The sequence below is a fragment of the Strongylocentrotus purpuratus genome, unplaced genomic scaffold (genome assembly GCF_000002235.5).
Source record: "Strongylocentrotus purpuratus isolate Spur 01 unplaced genomic scaffold, Spur_5.0 spur5_scaffold_5, whole genome shotgun sequence".
NCBI classification, from domain to species: domain Eukaryota; kingdom Metazoa; phylum Echinodermata; class Echinoidea; order Camarodonta; family Strongylocentrotidae; genus Strongylocentrotus; species Strongylocentrotus purpuratus.
Window position 1 is genome coordinate 37,152,292 of NW_022145611.1, and position 18,788 is coordinate 37,171,079.

Genomic DNA, 18,788 nt, shown 5'->3' on the forward strand with positions numbered 1-18,788 from the left:
ATGTACAAATGATAAAGAGGAACATAATTGTTCTGACAGTATAAAGGGTACTTTATTACCTATACATTGAATTTTAGCTGCAAAATAAAAAGCCAAATTCTGCACGCTACTCCCAATACGAAACCGGAGCAGGCAACATTTGCCAGATTGCCCTCTTCCGGTTTTTCCCTGTAGACCACTGTACCGAATTAAAGGGCAACATTCAGACATATTCCACTCTTTCTTGTCAGTGCGCTTTTATTAAAGTGCATACGCGCAGTATTGTGTAGGCGTTAAAGTGGACGCGCGGTAACAATTTACGTCACAATTACATACCTGCCTGAATAACCTGTAATCAGAGGGACCAGCAAACAGACGCAAGTAAAAATCATGCTTTATACCAAAGTTGTATATCATTTGTAAAAAAATGTATAGGTAATAATAATTATATTGACAGGGCTTCTTCCGGGGTACATACAAAATATTGACTTCGCTAAGATCATATTACCCTGGTCTTCAACACAGGGCAATATCATCTTAGCTTGGTCAATATTTTGGATGTACGTACCCTCAATATATAATATAATTGTCTCATATATTATAAACACAGACATTTTTAAAATTTATTATTCCGTAAGTATCCAAACTAATATAGTACATATTCAATAAGGTATACAAATTGTAATATAATTCTGCAATTTGGGAGAAGAGAAAAAGATTTTTCAATATAAAAAAGGAAAAGGTAACAATAATACTTCATATTCATATTTTCGGATACAACATTATAAAAAGGAACAATTTTTTCAGTACAAACATATCTTCTAAGCAAATTAATTAGTTCAATATAAATTAAGCAATCGGAATAAAGATTTTCTTATATAAACAGAAAGTATAAGGTTAAGGTATTGCTTCATAACCTATTATAAACCAATTTGTTATATTTACATAGAATGACATAGTGCTTTTTTTTAACTCCTAGATTTTATTATCATTATATGAAGGTCTTGTATCAGTGGATTTTTTTTTTTTAAAGCTTTTATGTCTTTATTCAGATTTCTATAATTATACAAAATGATGAATAGGAACACAATTGTTCTTACAGTATGAACATACATGTAGTACATTGTCTCATACATTATAAACACAGACATATTTTTAAAATATTTTCCATAAGTATCCAAACTAATATAATACACATTCAATCAAGTGTACAGAATGTGCTACAATTCCTTTAAAAAAGGAAAAGGTGACAGTAATACTTCATATTAATATTTTTGGATACAACATTATAAAAAGGAACAATTTTTACAACACATCTTCTATGCAAATTAATTAGTTCAATATAAATTAAGCAATCTGAACAAAGATTTTCTTATATAAACAAAAAGTATAAGGTGAAGGTGCTGCTTCATAACCCATGATAACAAAATTTGTTATGTTTACATATAATGATATAGTGCATTTTTCATTATAACTATATGAGGGTCTTGTATCAGTGGAGGTCTGTAACTATACTGTTATTAAAAAAATATATATATAAAATATAAAAAAACAAGCAAACACGATAGTAGATAAGTGTCCGGATCGATGAGAAAGTGAGGGAGTGAACAGGAATTACAATATATATACAATCAGTTCCCTTGCCTTATGGGGTAAAATTTTCCCATTTTTGATAATGCATTGGCAGTTTGTCCTTTAATTTTGCTTTTTCATGTTCAACTTTTTTTGATTTCTCTACAGCCTTACATATATCTTTACTAGCTGGGAAATTTCCTTTTTTTTTTCGATTACTGTAAATCATATATTTGACCAAAATCAATACATGATTTAACAAAATATCATCTTTCATATTTTTTCTGAAACCAAGCAACACATCAATCCATTGCTTATTAAGAAACTGAAACATCTTTAAACTGTTTCCCATCTCATTCCATATTCTGGACCCTTCAGAACATTCAAAGAAGATATGACGATAGGTTTCTACTTCTTTTCTACTAAAGGAACATAAATTTGACTGTGTTAATCCAAAAAGATACAATTTATCATTACAAAATATGATGTTATGTAAAAGTTTATACTGAAATTACCCTAACTTCTCATCTAGAGTGGAAAATCAGGGGATTGAGAAACATGTTGTAGTTTCTGACTTATCCTCTGGATGTTTAAAAGAAATGCCATCAAAAAATGTTTAACAGCAACCTCTCTTGACGAGATTTGGGCAATGCACACACCCATTCATAATGTAATTCATGTACGTAAAACTGTACCGGCTAATAATATACACGACATACGTAGGCAATATTGAGAATCGAAGACAGATGTCGATCTTGTAATGACCAAAACATGTAAAATATCTTCTTTATCACGATGCCTGATGAATCAATAAAAGACAACGGTCGAGAGAGTAAGTATGATGGAGGATATTATTTTGTATGATTGTATAATAAGAAGTCATGGTTTCAACTAAGTAAGAAGGATCGATGGATTTTTTTGTGTAAACGCCTCCGCTCAAGACATGCACATCGCCAGTGCAAAAATGTAATGCAATGTCAATGGCAATGGGCACCGAAATCATGACATGATTGGTTCGATTTAGTGCTGTAACATCACGGATATCTCCAATTCCGTTTAACCGCCAGTCAAAACCGGACGGTTTTCGGTTAAACGATTAAAAAAAAAAAAAAAAAAAAAAAAAAAAAAAAAAAAAAAAAAATCGTTTTTTTTTTTTACCGACTCTGTCAGCAACTTTCATTTAACTGCGAGGTGCATTTAAAGGGGCCGATTTGTGCTTGTGAACTTGTCACAAATAATAGTAACAATGTTATTTTTAGAAGAATGTGTAAGATCATTAATGTAAATTAAAAACAGTAGAGGACCTAGGACAGAACCTTGTGTAAAAGTTGGATGAATTATTATTATAAACTACATATTGAGATGAGATCTATTACATAGATTACTTTCAAACCAAGATGACAGACAAATTGGAGTGTTGTTCTAGTTTTGGAGTGGTGAGTCAACACACAAATTACTGAGCTGGGAGACATTGCCAGGCATAGTGCCAGGTGGAGGGGCATAAATCGAAACTTTAAAAAAAAAAAAAAAAAAAAAAAAAAAATTATTAAAAAAAAAAAAAAAAAAAAAAAAAAATATTTAAAAAAAAAAAAAAATCGGGAAAACGAAACCGTCCAATTGAAAACGGAATCCGCCATGGGCGGTCGGATACCGGACGGTTAAACGTTTGACTACAGCACTAGTTCGATTCAACAAACCAATTTTTCATTATAGAATATGAGTTAAGAAGTATAAACTAAATAGATCTAGAGATCTCTCTGTTGGACCTAAAATTCATCCTACTTACTAATACTAGCTGATTCAGTGATTGTGTTGGTGACATGTTGATTGAGTGTGTTTCTGACTTTCTGTGACTGATCTGAGTCGTGCACGAAGAATAAACGGCGCAGAAATGCGCGAGTATGCGAGCCCCTGACTGGCTGATCTTCCTGCTCCGCTAGCTGCAGCGGGGACAATTTACTACACCGGGAGCGCGGTGTATTACAAATACACTGAACCAGGCAGACATCCATTGTGTAGCGGTTGTGTTGAGCGAGCGCGAGCGGGGCCTCACCAAAAATGGCGACTAAATACCCACTCGGTAAACATTGGGCACATAGCCTTGCGCATTTGTGTTAACAATGGAGATGCCTTTAAAAGCTCAAAGCTAGGTAATGGTTACGCCCATAGAGATGTGAGTTGTGAATATTTTGTTCTTGTTGACAAAACACGGTGTGAAAATTTGTTTGGCAACTGATGGCAGAAGAAAGTATTGGGATGTGTTCTAAATTATTGACTTTTAGTGCTGCCATTTCATATTCTACCATAAATTTAACTTTCACTTATCTATAAGTATTATGAAACATGGTAATGATATAAGGTTTTCTAGAACATGACAAAATGGATAAACCACCAAATGGCAAATTCCCAAGATTTTCAGAGAGTGTAAAAGTATGATGGGAAGTAATAGTTAAATTACTTCGCCTGAATTCATTAATGATTATTGTAAAAAATTGATTTGAATTGCAATACTTTATTTTGGAATAATGACGATATTGCCTGGTGTAATTTGGCTGAGACAGAAAATATTGAACTCGATATGCAAACAATATTGGACAACTTATGGCATATTTTGTGCAGTATTTCCTTGTATTGACCTCAAAGCCGTCCAGTATACATGTAATTATGATGAGATAAATCCGCTCTGTTGAAAGGAGGCTTAGTCTCTTTTGAATAAACTCAAATAGAATATGATCAGTAGATGTAGATCTGTTGACTTATTTCCTAGCAATACCTGAAGAAATTACTAAAACTTTTCAATAGTGCCACTAAGCTATACACCAGCAAATATGTGCAATGCAGTTTATACAATGCTCCAAATTTTAACTGATAGAGGGCACTGAATACCAGTAAGATCACAGTGTCGGTGATATGAAATGCTGAAAATAATTACAAGTTTTAATTAATCACTGTCTAATTATCAATCATAACAAATTTGTATTATTCATATCGGTCAAATACAGCATCAAAGTCAAGTATTAAACTATACTGTAGTGAGCACTTTGCTTTTAATAAATTTCATTGAACTAAAACTTGCACAGCCTTGCAATATTTTTTCATATCATAATTTCCTCAACCATTTGACATCATAATACACATACATGTACGTTTGATTGAATCATGAATATTACCATAAAAAAATCCTCAAAGCTTGTGTACCGTTACTTAGTTTTTTTGGTCCCTGATTATTAGTAATTACTAAACAAATTTACTAACCAACATTTTTTTATTTACAGTCTGAGGATAATCTAATATTTTTCATTATATTTAATGTAAACCGTTGGTAATTTTGGTAATGCTGGAAAATACATGTAGCTTACAACAAAACTTACACTGAATGTGGAAAACTGAAACTAACTATTAAACAATCTTGATAGAAATTGCTAAAATGATATCAAGTGTGCATAACACACAGTCTCATATGTGCAAATTTGAGTTGTACTTCTCAGTAAATGCAATTTCAAGATGAATTTCGGCAGATGTTTTGTTTGTAGTTTTCTGGTCAAAATATAACATATCTTGGCCTCTACTTCATGATTAACCATTTAGAATTTAGAAGTTAGTTTCTCTCAAAATGCAATACCATGATCCAGAGAACTCAAGATTAGCTTGAGGGAAGCATTAAAGTGTATCATTCAATTATGAAATTATTATTAAATTGGATTTTGCTCGTTCCTGCAGCAATTTGGCAGTATGACCACTGCAGCCTTGTTATGAAAAAACTGTTGAAGTGTTTCGGACGATTACCAACCAAGTACCAAGTACTAATCGATCAATCAATCTAAATAGAAACATCTTTATGTAAGTGTTGGAACGTACATGTACAGTACATGTACAGTACATGTAGATAGGATTGTCCATTCATAGACATGGACTGTATAAACCCAAGCATCATTTTTCAGTGACAAATAGGTGAGATGATCAAGAAATAGAAATTCATATATATTGGAGTTTGAAATGTACCTTACTCTCTTTTCTTACCAGTAGAATTCTTTTATCGCTTTTGATAAAATCCAAATCAAATGTATTTATTACATTATAATAACATAGAACAAAGATTGTATTCAATGAATCAGAAAATTAGTTGAATTAGAGCTGATCATTCTATAGAGAGGATTTTAATGATAAATGAATCCAATATTTTCATAGTTCATACAATGTATAACTATAGTCCATGTACATGAAGACTAAGTTTTATAACTTAATTCTTTTTTAAAAATATCACATAATAAAGCGTGGAGCAAATGTCTCAGGCTTAAATGTCGGTCAGTAGGATATTGCCATTAACAAATTTTGTCTGCAATCAGTTACAAATCAGTTGCATGTATAACACCCTTTAAAAAATATTCAGTATAACTATAACACTCGTATGAGTAGATGTATTTATAGAAGTACAAGCATATACCCAATGGGATAGGAGTAAGATGTGTTAACAATAGCATTGTGGGAGTATGCCATTTGTTCATTGAACCAAGGGCAGTTAAAACGTTCACAGTTTACACAATACTGTATAGAAAAGGAATGCAGTTGGAGGTCACAGCATAGAATGTTCAGTGATTATATAGAGTATGGTCTTGAGTGTGAACTTGATGGGAATATCTAGTAGATTTAAGTTTGGTGGAAACTGGAAAGAGTTCTGACCTGGATTTGACTTCATGTTATAATTTATGCTTGAATGGACTCATTTTTGTTAATTTTTTGTATTTGACTATCTATAGTGTGAGATACAATTACCTGCAAGTTAACACATTGCAGGGTCAACATTGGCTTAGATTATAAATGGAAAGTTCTTTTTTTTTTCTTCAATCTTATTTTCCTCATTTTGTTTTTTATTTTCTCTACTATTATTGATACTTGTTACCTAGGAGTCAATCAGATATTCCTGAATTTTGTTCAGTTTTCTGATCATTGATCATAAAATTAGGAATCAGAATTAATTACTGAATCATATTCACCCTTTTGTACGTTATTGGGCAAGTCTGACATATTTTGGCTCCATTTGTTACCGATTGATTGGATCATACTTAAAATAAAGAAGTATTGTTTATTCAGTGTTCGTTAGGTGCATGGCTCTATTATACATGGCAACATACAAACTGGCGAAGACCTACAGTAAGACTTACTCCTAACAAGAAGAAAAAGATTGAGTGAGAGATATATTTGAAGATAAGATCAATTGAAATGCTTTGCAGGAGGAGAATTGAAAAATGAAAGGAGATGAGGGGACAAAGGTTTGAGAAATAAGAAGGAACATGAATGGATTACTGGTAATGAAAGAGAAAGTGCTGGAATTTCTCTAGAGAGATCCTATTCATTATGTGCACTCTTGAACTGACTGAAAGCTGTATTGTGTTTTCTAGGGCTAAGTAGTAGAAAGCTCGAATTTAATTTAGAAAGCAGCCTCAAGGCATGGCTGATATTTGAGTCATGTCGCCTCAGAATGCATCGCTGTCTTGCTTTCAGGGGGCTGAATTCAATTCCATTAATGTGTGCAAAGAAAGAAAAGGGATGAAGGTGGAGATTGTTTTCGCAATTTTTTTTTTTTTTTAAAGCCTATGTTTTAGACATATAAATCTGTATAATGAAAGAACTATCTTGTGGATAAGACAAAACATAATGAAATGCAGCTACAAGCAGACGGGCTGATGCAGAGAAGTACATTTTATAAAATGACTGTTTGTAATCTTTTACATTTTTAGCACTACAATGTTGATGGAAAGTACTATGCAAGATGATTGTAGTTGGAAAATGTTTTGAATAGGACTGCTTTTAGAAGAATGAAATGTATTATTCATAGGTCTAGACTGTACTATTAAAAACAAAACAAAATTCATTCGACTCATACATTACACATATTATATAGAAGCATGCCTGCTTTGAAGAGGTTTTGAATGCATGTAATAAAATCATTCATGCAATTGAAGGTTGAATTGTCATGGATTTTGTTAGCAGTGCCCTTTTCTGGACATCTTTAAGGCAAGCATTACATCAGTTATCCTTTGCTTTATGCATGTACACTGTACATATACAAATGTACATGATCCTATTTAGTGCATCACTTATATTCTCTAGATGGCAAATGATTTCCTATGTTGTAGAAATGATTGATGAGAAAATCTTGGGTTTTGTAGCTGTGTACATGTAATACCAAATTGAAAGTAGGCTTGAAAGTAAAAAAAATGCTGTTTTACTCTTTGGAAAGGGGAAAAAACAGAAATTATGGGAAGGGAATGAATTTAGCAAAGATACTGCAAGAGTAATAAGGGGGCTCTGGAAGGCAAGAACAAATGTAAGTACATGTACATGTATATTACACAAACATGCATGTATGTATTACAGAAAAGAGAGGGGCTAGGAAGGGGAAAATGTAACGAAAGAAAAGAAAGTGAAAGGGGGGGGGGGAGGAATAAAGAAAGCCTAAAGATAGGACAAGGGAGATACATTCATTGTTTGAAAAGTTCAGGATGACAAAAAGCACAGAATAATTTTCACTAGATTGGTGAATTTATATGACATGTAATACACTAAAGAATTCTATAAATATAAATTTGAAGAAAATTGATGAGCCCATTTAGACCAGCTTGATGCAATGAGAAAACACATTCTCAGCAAATACATACTTTAACCAATATAGTATATCACCCTAAAGAGCGACATATTTAGACAAGTTTACAAATTACAAGAAATTTGAGAAAGAGCGACTACTAATGTTGTGCCTTTAGGCTTTAGGAAGACAGGGATGGAGTTTCAGATTTCTGAGTTTGTTTTGAATGCATGTATACCTAGTTTATCATGAAAACTGCATGTGGATGCCTTGTAGTACATGTAGTAATACATGTAGTTACAATAAATTTGGGGGGGGGGGGGCTTGAAGATTGCAGAGAGACAGGGATTATGTGTGAAATTGATGCCTGTACTGATTTTATAAAACTTTCTTTTACTGTGTTGTATTGATCTGGAAAGGGATGTGGGGAGATTTCTACGGGTATCATACATGTCAAAACTGTGATAAATCCTGGTTAAGCCGAAGCATAAGCAGTACCGGAGAGATCTTTACATATTCATGAAGGGATGGAGGAGAGTTGGATGCCTTTCCTCTCCTCCTATCTCTCATCTCACTCCCGGCCGGAGCAGAACAGAGGCAGGTCATTGGAAATTCAGAATTGGCAAAGAGGCACTCTGATTCAGCATGCGAAACGCAGAGGTTGATTTCATGACGACAGGATTGTCACACACACACACACACTCACACTCCAGCCACACACGCAAACACACGCAACACCACTGCCTCTACAATGCAGCTAAGAATCATATCCCCACACATACATCTAATTCATGCACACACAATTAATGCACACTCAGTGCGAGAGCGAGATAGCGAGCGGGCGCCGTTCCAAGCAGAGTCATCGTATGAGCTGTAGGAGATGATGGTGGGTGGGAAGGCATCACTTATTCTCATCACCATAGTGTAGAAGTTGAGATATTTAGCATCCCTCAGCTTATGGATGAACATGGATATGTTGCTACTGTTCTAATTCAAGCTACATGATGTGACATCTACATGCATTTCATAGGATTGTTTCTGCTTGTTCACTCGACTTATATCATTCCGATATTTCATGATGTAAACAAGATTAAACCAAGTGATACCAAAGTATAAGATGCCATTAATTATTTGGAAATAAATTGGACTTACAGGAGTAAATGGTGAGTAAAGCATCTTAAAAAAACATGAATAATGTGCACAGATTGTAAGTTTGTTGTAAAATTTTCTTTCGCAGGCATATGTTCATGTAAAATGCAAGCATATTTTAAAGATGAAATCTATTTAACATGCAACCTGTAGCTTCTGTAGTACCAGATTTCTAGGATGGCAGTCTCAATCGATCTAACAACACTGATGTAAATTGACTTCTTGACCTGCTTGTGCCCCCAAACAATTTGTAAGATGTTCAAAAGTTGTTATTATTTCTGTGATGTTTGTCAAAATTTGCTATTAAATGACACATGAGACAGAACGCATATGAAATACATAAGTGTGTAGCACAAAGTGACAAAAGATGATGTTACCATGCCAATATCTTTAACAATAAAGATATTGTAAATAGACAACTGTAAACGTAAACGTGTGTGAATAAGGATGTCTTTTTAAAGGGAACATTAAATGTACTGTACATCCGTATTTCTTAGATTTCCAAAAGTACATTTTATGAGTCACGATGCTCTTACAAAGTTGAGTATGAATAATGTGCAATAAGGTAATTGTAATAAATGTCAATTTTTTCATTCATTTGCCCATTGAGATGTCCAATAATCAGAATTGTAAATTGATCCCACTCTGATGAATAGTAATGACTTGTAGCGTGACGCAAAGTTCATCTTTAACCCTTCCACTCCTGTGTACGATGATCACCCCTTGGTGCATGTATTCCGACTAATGTGTCATAGTACTGAAGGAGGTTACTAGAGCCGTTGAGGAAATGCTTGAGGAATTGATTGATAGAATGAATAATGCAAGAACTTAGATTCTTGTTAGTAGGAGCTGTGGATCCATATTCATTAGTTTGCTCCTCTAGTCCTTGGTAGAAGGAGGTTGTTTGGCATTGTATCAGGTATCCCCATCTCCATTGCTCACATTGGAATCGGTTTCAAATGAAGAGGTCTTGTTTGGGGTGAAAGATTTGTGTCATACTTCACAGTTTGTTAACGCTGACAAGTTTTGTTGTTTGGGTATTGTCTGTACATTCACCAAGGTTGAGATTTAAGTGCTCCTTAAAACGTTCAAGTTCAATCCTTAAGTTATAGAATGTGGCTTTGTGAATAAAAAGATGTGGTACTTTTCCCTTTGTAACAATTATTATTCACTTTTGTACATCTTGATATTTTTCATGTATCTGTAATTTGTTTCTTTAAAAAAATGTAAAACTAAATTTCTCATGGAAGAATACTTTTTCATTTGTTTTGTTCTCCATGCATAATGTATACTGTTACTTCTTCTGTACTGAGAATGCAAATCCTTAACCTGGAAGCTCTACCTGGGAAATGTAAGGATTTACATCTTAATTAGCATTCTGGTAATGGAGCATTATCAACCATGTCTTATGTTACAGCTTTTGATACATGTCTGGGAGGCTGTCCTGGGAGTTCTGATTTTGAGAAAGATCGAGAGCAGGGAATAGCAAACCTTTCAAGATTATGTCTCCAGGTTCACAACGATTTCAATTGTTATGTTGATGTAGTGTTTTGTTCGTTTCTGTGAAATGTTATCTATATCGTCGCCTGGCTGGCAGAAGGGCGTTAGCTTGAATTTCAGGTAATAAATGAAGCGTTAAGTACATTTAGAAGGGCGTTGTGGCCGTGTTCTATGATAACATTTCTATTGGTCTTTTAAGTTTTTAAAACAATTTTCGGGACAGAAAGCAGTTTAAATATAAAACAAATCATTAAATGTAAATAATTTGAAAGTAGTTTTCGAGTCACTCGCGCGCTAACGCCCTTCTGCCAGCCGGGCCGGCGATATGTAGATTGATGTTTCCAGAAATTTAATTTGCTATTGTTTGTCTTATAAATGCAACGATCATGCATATCAGCATGAAGCTAATACTGTTTAACATGATCCTTTGTTGATTGTCATCTCCACTATACCACTGATTCAATGGAATCAAAAGCAAAAAATCAGTCTTTCTCTTTTACTGGGTAACCGTTATAATATGTTGTTTATTAACCTGTGCATTAGAGGGTTCTACATGCACTTGTCTGACCTTGTACCCAAGCCAAAATAGATTAAATCTCTAATAAGATAATGGATCATCATAGAGCATGTTGATTGCACTAATCTTTGACCACGCTCTGCCATATGCTGTATTTGTTCGTTGTTTGATGGCTGTGTTTGACAGGTTGTTTCTACAAGTGTGTGTGTGTTGTATACACACTCAAATTACATTTACATGTATGCATGTAGGCCTATACTGTACATGGATATACTGTCTGTATTGTAACTTGTAAGGTGAATGCAGTAAAGGATGATTTGTAAATCAAAAAATAAAAATAAAATGCAACAAGTATTTGGAGGACAGGATATTAGGATAATGTCACATGTGCTTAATGTTTTTGCAATTTCTTTGAAACTGAAATAATGATTGTTGGCTTGAAATACATTGCAGGATACCCCTGTATGTGGCAGTAGAGTACTATTAGCAGGGAGCCTGTGATAAGATCCACTAGGTTTTTTTCTTTACCGGTATTCTTTACAGAGTCGATAAAGGTCATGTTGGCTGCATTAGAAAACTGCATTTGCATATTTACCACAGGATATAATATTTCTATCTCCTTTCTCCCACGCATTGCTTTTTCATTTCTAGAAAATCCCAGGTACACATTTGGCTAGTGTGAGTCCGTTCCTCTGCATCTTTATCTCAGCAACTACAACTACCAATCCCTGACAAAGAGAGGAGTGTTCCTAAGCAGACCAGTTGGGGCTTTACCCCTCACCTTCCCTTCCCCGGCCCCCATCTTGATCCAGTCCGCCCTTCTTAACACCACCACTATCTGCATCACCACCACCATGTCTGGGTCCAAGCTATCCACCCCTAACAACAGCGGAGGAGGACAGGGGAACCTGTCTCAGGAGCAGATCATCACAGGCACACGGGAGGTGATCAAGGGTCTGGAACAGCTCAAGAATGAACACAATGACATCCTCAACAGCCTCTACCAGAGCCTCAAGATGCTCAAGAAGGACACACCAGGTGACTCTAACCTGGTGGAGGAGAAGACTGATATCATCGAGAAGTCCCTTGAGAGTCTGGAGCTTGGTCTGGGTGAGGCTAAGGTGAGTTAAACTGCCCTTTTCGTTTATTCAACCATACATGTAGAATCATCTTTAGAGCCAGAAGGATATACTTCAAAGTTAACGTCCTTCTAACTCTGAACAGCCAAAATACTCCAGTTTGTAATGGTTGCAGATGAGCAAATTTTATAATCAAAAGAAGAATTATGTTTTTCGTTGTATAAAAGTAATACCTCATATTTCCATACTGATAATTAAAAAAATGGAAGGCGAGAGAGCGAGTACTGAGTGGGGAGTGAGTGGGAAAGATTTTTTTTTTTTTGCTGAACACATAATAGTAAACTACAACAACAACAAAATCCTCTTATCGTTAAAGTTGGTACAACAGTTAATAGAAAAATAGACATTAAAAAAAAAACATGAAAGTGATTTTTATACTTAAAACTTTGATAATTTTTTACTTCAGTTCACATATTATGATGATGTTTATTATACTGGAAAAGGACAGTAACCTCATGTTGATCCATCAAATTGATATTAGATCTTGAAACACTAGGACTGAGGCCTTCTTATCCCCAAAGAAGCTGCTTTCTTGAGCTAACAAAATATTTAATAAAGTGTCGGATGATCTCAAAGTTGAGGATGCTTTGAAGAGAGGGATAATGAAATCAGAAGATATTGGTATTGATTTGATTGGCCTCAATAAACAGTGTCATATGGTGCCAACATGCTTCACTATTGTGGCGACTGAAATAATAGCCATGAGGCACTGAACCTACCACAAGGGTATTCAGTCCTTTCACACAATCAATATCTATACTCATTGAAAGCTGTCACAGCAAACCCTGAATTTATAATACGTGTATATGTCCAGACACTCAATGCTAAAGTACATGCATTGACAAAACTCAAACTGTGTCCACCACAATGTCCAGTTTGTAGAGAAGTAGGAACTTGGTACCAAAATGAGAACTGTTTTGTTTATAGTAGGTGATGAGAAATGGTTGTACTTGGCTGCAGATATGCAGAAAGGTGTTTGCTTTTACACGAATGAAGGCGCAGCTAGAAAACTGTTTCTAAAAAGCCTTTACCTCTTTACCTTTGAAAATGTTGCAGAATTTTTAGAGATGACTGAAATTCTTTGGTGATTTAGAGATGGAATAAATATATCCTAAAGGCTTGTTCAGATATGGGGGGGGGGGGGGGGGTATTTAAACCGCCAAGAAAAACAAACGCCACAGTTTTTAAAATGAATGGCAACTGCGCTGAACAAAGGACTTGCCCGTATTCACCGAGCTCTGTGTATTAAGATACAGAAATGTGAATTTCTCCTTGTCACATGACCTAGACTTAAGGCCAGCATGTTAACATGAGGTACATGAAGTGAGGGATACTCCATGCACGTGTGCATTTGTAGTGCTCCATTTTATTAGCTTTATTTATATATTTTATAACTTTCCGGTTCCAGAGTCCACGCATTGATTGTTTGCACTATCTTCTCTGTAAATTTATTATTTTACTCCTTGACCTAAGCAACTAAACATAACATGTGAAACAAACTGACTTTTTTCATACTAGGCCATTCAAATGTAGATCTAGGCATCTTGTGTATTCAGTTTATTTGCAGTCAAACATTTTTGAGTCACATTAAAGGATTTGAGAAAAGAAACAGAAAATTAAAAGTAATAAATCAGAGGTATAAATCAGATATTTAGTGTCCAATACACACACATTTGTTTTTGTCTGTAGAGATGCACAAATAAACATATTGATGTAATCAAGGAATGAATCCTTAGTGTAATTATAATCAACCTAATATTGCTTATTAGTCAAACTGATAAGTTTCCTGCGATGGCAATCAGAATTTTTTTATTTGTCTCGGGCACTTCAGAGTTAAAATCCACTGACAATTGCTTTTGGCCACATATCATCAGATTTTGACAAGAGACCATTGTATGAACTACTAGTTTTATTATTCTTTAAGCAAGTCTGAAGATGTCATTTCTATTGCAGATCAGGAATTCATATTTCTTTGATAGGGACATGCTGGGTATTTTTTTAATATTATGATTATGCTAATAATAATTGCTTTCTTAGACTTACCCCAGATACATAGAATCTATATCATTGCCTTGAAATGCCAGCCTTTTTGTAGCACCATAAAATAGAAGTAGAGAAAAGGAATCTAACAAAATAAAATGATATGACTTTATAGGAGTAAAAGAAGACAAGATTGAGAAAAAAATTGAGGCCAATATTCATTGTACATTATTTGTAAGATATCATATAATGATATTCACCCTCAAAACATGTAGGTTATACACACCTTTTCCATGCTTCCTCACATCGTATATCATTTTGCTAGCTTTCTGTGGTGAAAGAAATAAAACATGGTCGTCATTGAAAGCCAGGAGAAGAAGGAAATCCTTAAAGACTTCCCATTTTGCAAGGATTTAGGTTCCCTTTCAAGGCATTTGTGCAAAAAATATAGTTTTCACAGTTTATATTTCTGGAAAATAAGTAAAAAGAAGCTTAAAGATGAAGTTGAGTTCTGGTCATGCGATTGCATTGTGAAAGAAACGGTGTGGAACCGACCAGAAAAGGTTGATCATCTAGCATATAAGAATTATTGCAAGGTTCTGGAATCATCAAAATGATAAGAAATTTGGCCAAGTCTTGGTAAAGTTACAAACACTTGCACAGAAAGATGTATATGGGACTACACGAACACGTGGCGTAAAAAGCCGCCCCCCCCCCCCCCCCCCGATTTTTACAATGTTACATGCATATTTAGAATATGAAGGCATTTGAAGAGCCATGCTTTTCAGGGAACATGTCTTATCTGATGTTCTTCCACACGTGCATAAGAAGAATGAGTAATGCTCACAAATTATTTTTCACCTTTTCCCAGAACTCAACCTTCTCTTTAAATGTGGTAAACATGTCATTCACATTATTGCATTAGTGAAAAACATTCATTAAGTTGTTGAGCAAGAGGCCTACATGGTAAATGGCAGGTATATTGTACTATATGCTTGTCATAGGAAAATAGTTGTAGAATGATAACCTACATGTATCAGGCTACTTTCCATATGGATCCAAGTTCATGTTTAATTCTTTCCAGCAAAATTGATCATGCGCTATTGTTGTGAATTGGTAGACAAATGATTTGCTATTTCTATTCTGTTGGCTACATTGAAAAAAATGCTCAAGGATTTTTCACTTTTCAATCGATTAGGCCCACATGGACATGTATATACTGTATGTATGTCATTATTAGAGGAATGCATACTTTAATGGAGAGATATGAATGAATCAATGCTTGGATGGGTTGTTATAAGGTCAACCAACTATTCATGTACATTACACATATCCTTTTCATTTTGTGTGTGTGATACATATACATGTATATCAAATCCTGATGGCAGTAAACCTGTATTACTGTACATGTATTTTATGCTCTATTAAAAGTCATTATAAACATTTAAACAAAGGATGCAGACTTTACATGTAACATCGAAAGTTTGCACATGCAAGTGGAAGTTGTTACTCCAACAGAGCCAATTCAAGGGCTATACCATGTTAAGTCCATGGCTATACTATCCCAAGTGCTTCCAGATTTATCTAATCTGTGATTAAAGAGAATAAGGCCTCTCGCTATTGAATGCCTAAAAACAGACATTGTAAACACACCCCTCCTATATGTACCCAGCAGACTGCGCTGTGAAACTCAGATAGCATTCTATGCATTCCATGTCACGACTGAGTAGAGAATCTGTACATCAGTGTAATATGTGCAGCTCTGTTGCTCTCCTTTCTATAGGAAGTGTTTTATGGGCTGCTGAAGTAAAACAAGCAAAATATTTCCATTCTCTCAGATCATCACACATGGTGAATTTCATTCATGTCTGTAGCCTATAGACAAAAGGGTCATCTCTGCAGATATACATGTACAATATAAATGTAGCTACTGTACATGTACATTATCTTTTTTTAAAGGCTATCCATAAATCTTGTAAGTCATGCAACTTCTGAATAAATGAGCACATTAAAAAGTAGATGCAAGAATAATTTTGGGCTATTTTTCTGAGAGCAAAGAAAATATTAAAAAACAATGTATAAACTAATGAAATTTGCAGTGCTACAAAAGTTCAATAAGATACAGAAACGTCATTAGATATAGGCCTACATGTATTTTATCTTTATTTACTGGCATGTTCTGATTCACTGTGTACTTTATTTTCATAATTTGTATTTAAAAAAAATCAAAGTCCATATGAATATAGCAAGTCGGGTGTAAAATTCAGAAATTACAAATTTATTACTTGAATAATATATGTGTGTTTCGCTGTGCTAGATTTTAATTCTTAAGGCGGAATAAAGATGGATTTGCTTTTACTCTTGGTAACACAGATTTGATCCACAGGGTGATTATCGTTTCCAAGGCGATATATTAAGGATTCATTATGTATTCATCAGTTGAGGCTTTGCAGAAATTGATAGCAAACTGGGTCATGAGATTGGCCAATGATATAATTCATTTATTATTGCCAGATTCTAGTCTTATCATCAGAGCATTGCTTAAAATGTTAGGATTTCATTAAATGTACCTAGAGAATGTGGAATTAATTTGATATGCATGCTGTCATATTGTAAGTATGCATTGAAGATGGATGAATAAGGAAATAACAATCAGCTCCTCCTTAGTTAAGGATGATGGCAAAGGTAGACAGCAAGTAGTAGATTTTATAATAGACATATTGCTCCATAACTATTTTTAGTATACCTGAAGATTCAATGTATTATTTTGAAATGGAAGCGTTTTGTGCAAGCACCAGAAACTGACTTTGAATTCAATTACATGTCCATGATTCTCAAAATTCCCTGCTTTTGCAATATGAAAATAGATGGATTGCTTTTTAAAAGAAAGCATATGTTTTGTAATGAAATGTACCGATATAATACAACTTTTCAGGACTCTTCAATCCTCTCTCTCTCTCTCTCTCACATGGTGCACCCTCAAGCCTACTGTATATTATAATACAACTTGTTCTCAATCAAATATGGAATACTACAATAACAATGTATTCAGGAAATCATTATGCGACACATCTAATGCTAAGAAAGCCCTTAATACAGTGATGTTTGATTTCCCCTAACCTGTGCCCCATCTCTGAGTATGAGTCATCCTATGGTCTCCTTCTCTCAGGACACGCATCTCACTGGTGATGATGCTTCTCCTGCCAGAGATGTAGAGAAGTAGGGTGGCGGTTACGTCAGTGCAACGTAAGCCCACCTGCCAGTGCGCATGCCCCGTGGCTGGCGTGCAGTGGCTCAGAGATGGAAATAAACCTCAACGAGATGGAGCTGATGATGAGGCCCCTCTCTCTCTCCATGTTTTCATCCTCTTGAATTTCTTTTCCTCCTTGTTCTAGAAACATGAGGATGAGGACAATATTCCTGTTGCTGCTATTTGATCTGCAAGCTGGGATTGATGGATGTAATAGAGTCAAATCATACCGGAGCAACAAGAAGTTATTGATTACCATCATTACCTACATTTGATCTTCTTTTAATTTTGCCTGATTATTTTCACTGAGACAGATTAAATTATACTTTTTATATTGTCTAATCAGAGTGAAAGACCATTGATTTGTAGCTTTCAACTTCCTTCTGGCTTTCTACAGATAATACAGTATCTAACTTGTTAAACAAAAGTCATGTTGGAAATGACCTGACCTTCGCTTTGACGTGAGAGGAAGTGTCGGAAACATTCAAGCATTTCTTCCATGACGATTCATAACAATAGTGTAAACCAACATGACTTAATGGGATGTTTTCACATCTGCAAAGTACATGTACACCATTAGCACTGCTGACATGTAATACACCTTCTGAATGCCTCAAGCACATTAAGTGCTTCCAAAGATCATAAAGATTTATTGCCCTTCTAGTTTTGCGCTAATGTCTAGTGATTCCATGTAATACCATACCAACAGAGTTGTAGTCAGAGTAATTAAACCTTATTTCTATGCCAACACTTAATGCAATCAATCTTTAACATGTTTACAGCAAGAAGAGCAACTTGGCAACTAAATTTAGTAAACTACACGATTAAAAACAAATGCTTGGGATAATCATTACTAAACAGACCTGGTCATGAATATATCCCAGTAAATGAAAGTGCATAATTTTTGTCAAGAAAGCAATTTGAAGCTGGACACACTTGCAAAGTTGATAAAAAGAAAGAAAGTAGATAATTAAGCGATCTTACTAGTAAAGTACATTTGTATCAGTCGTCTTGTTGTCCGTTAACATAATAAATGCAAATAGGGACGTATATTGCGATGTTGAATATGCCATGCTTGAAATTAATTATTATAATGATTATAATACAACTTGTCCGTAC

General features: G+C 34.7%; 1 protein-coding gene across 15 annotated transcripts in view; it reads left to right on the forward strand.

Moving 5' to 3' along the window:
- The first annotated feature begins 2,230 nt into the window (after positions 1-2,230).
- The window catches only part of LOC105446921 (kinesin light chain), a 65,075-nt gene continuing 48,517 nt past the window's right edge, over positions 2,231-18,788 (forward strand). For 6 of the 15 annotated variants that reach the window (XM_030999429.1, XM_030999439.1, XM_030999433.1 and 3 more), the window contains exons 1-2: positions 2,232-2,383; positions 11,952-12,421. In XM_030999429.1, the coding sequence (XP_030855289.1) occupies positions 12,155-12,421 (267 nt within the window). In that variant the 5' untranslated portion in view covers positions 2,232-2,383; positions 11,952-12,154. Of the gene's footprint in view, positions 2,384-9,155; positions 9,298-11,951; positions 12,422-18,788 lie in introns of those variants that run through there. The other 9 variants (XM_030999430.1, XM_030999432.1, XM_030999434.1 and 6 more) reach the window with 3 other exon arrangements.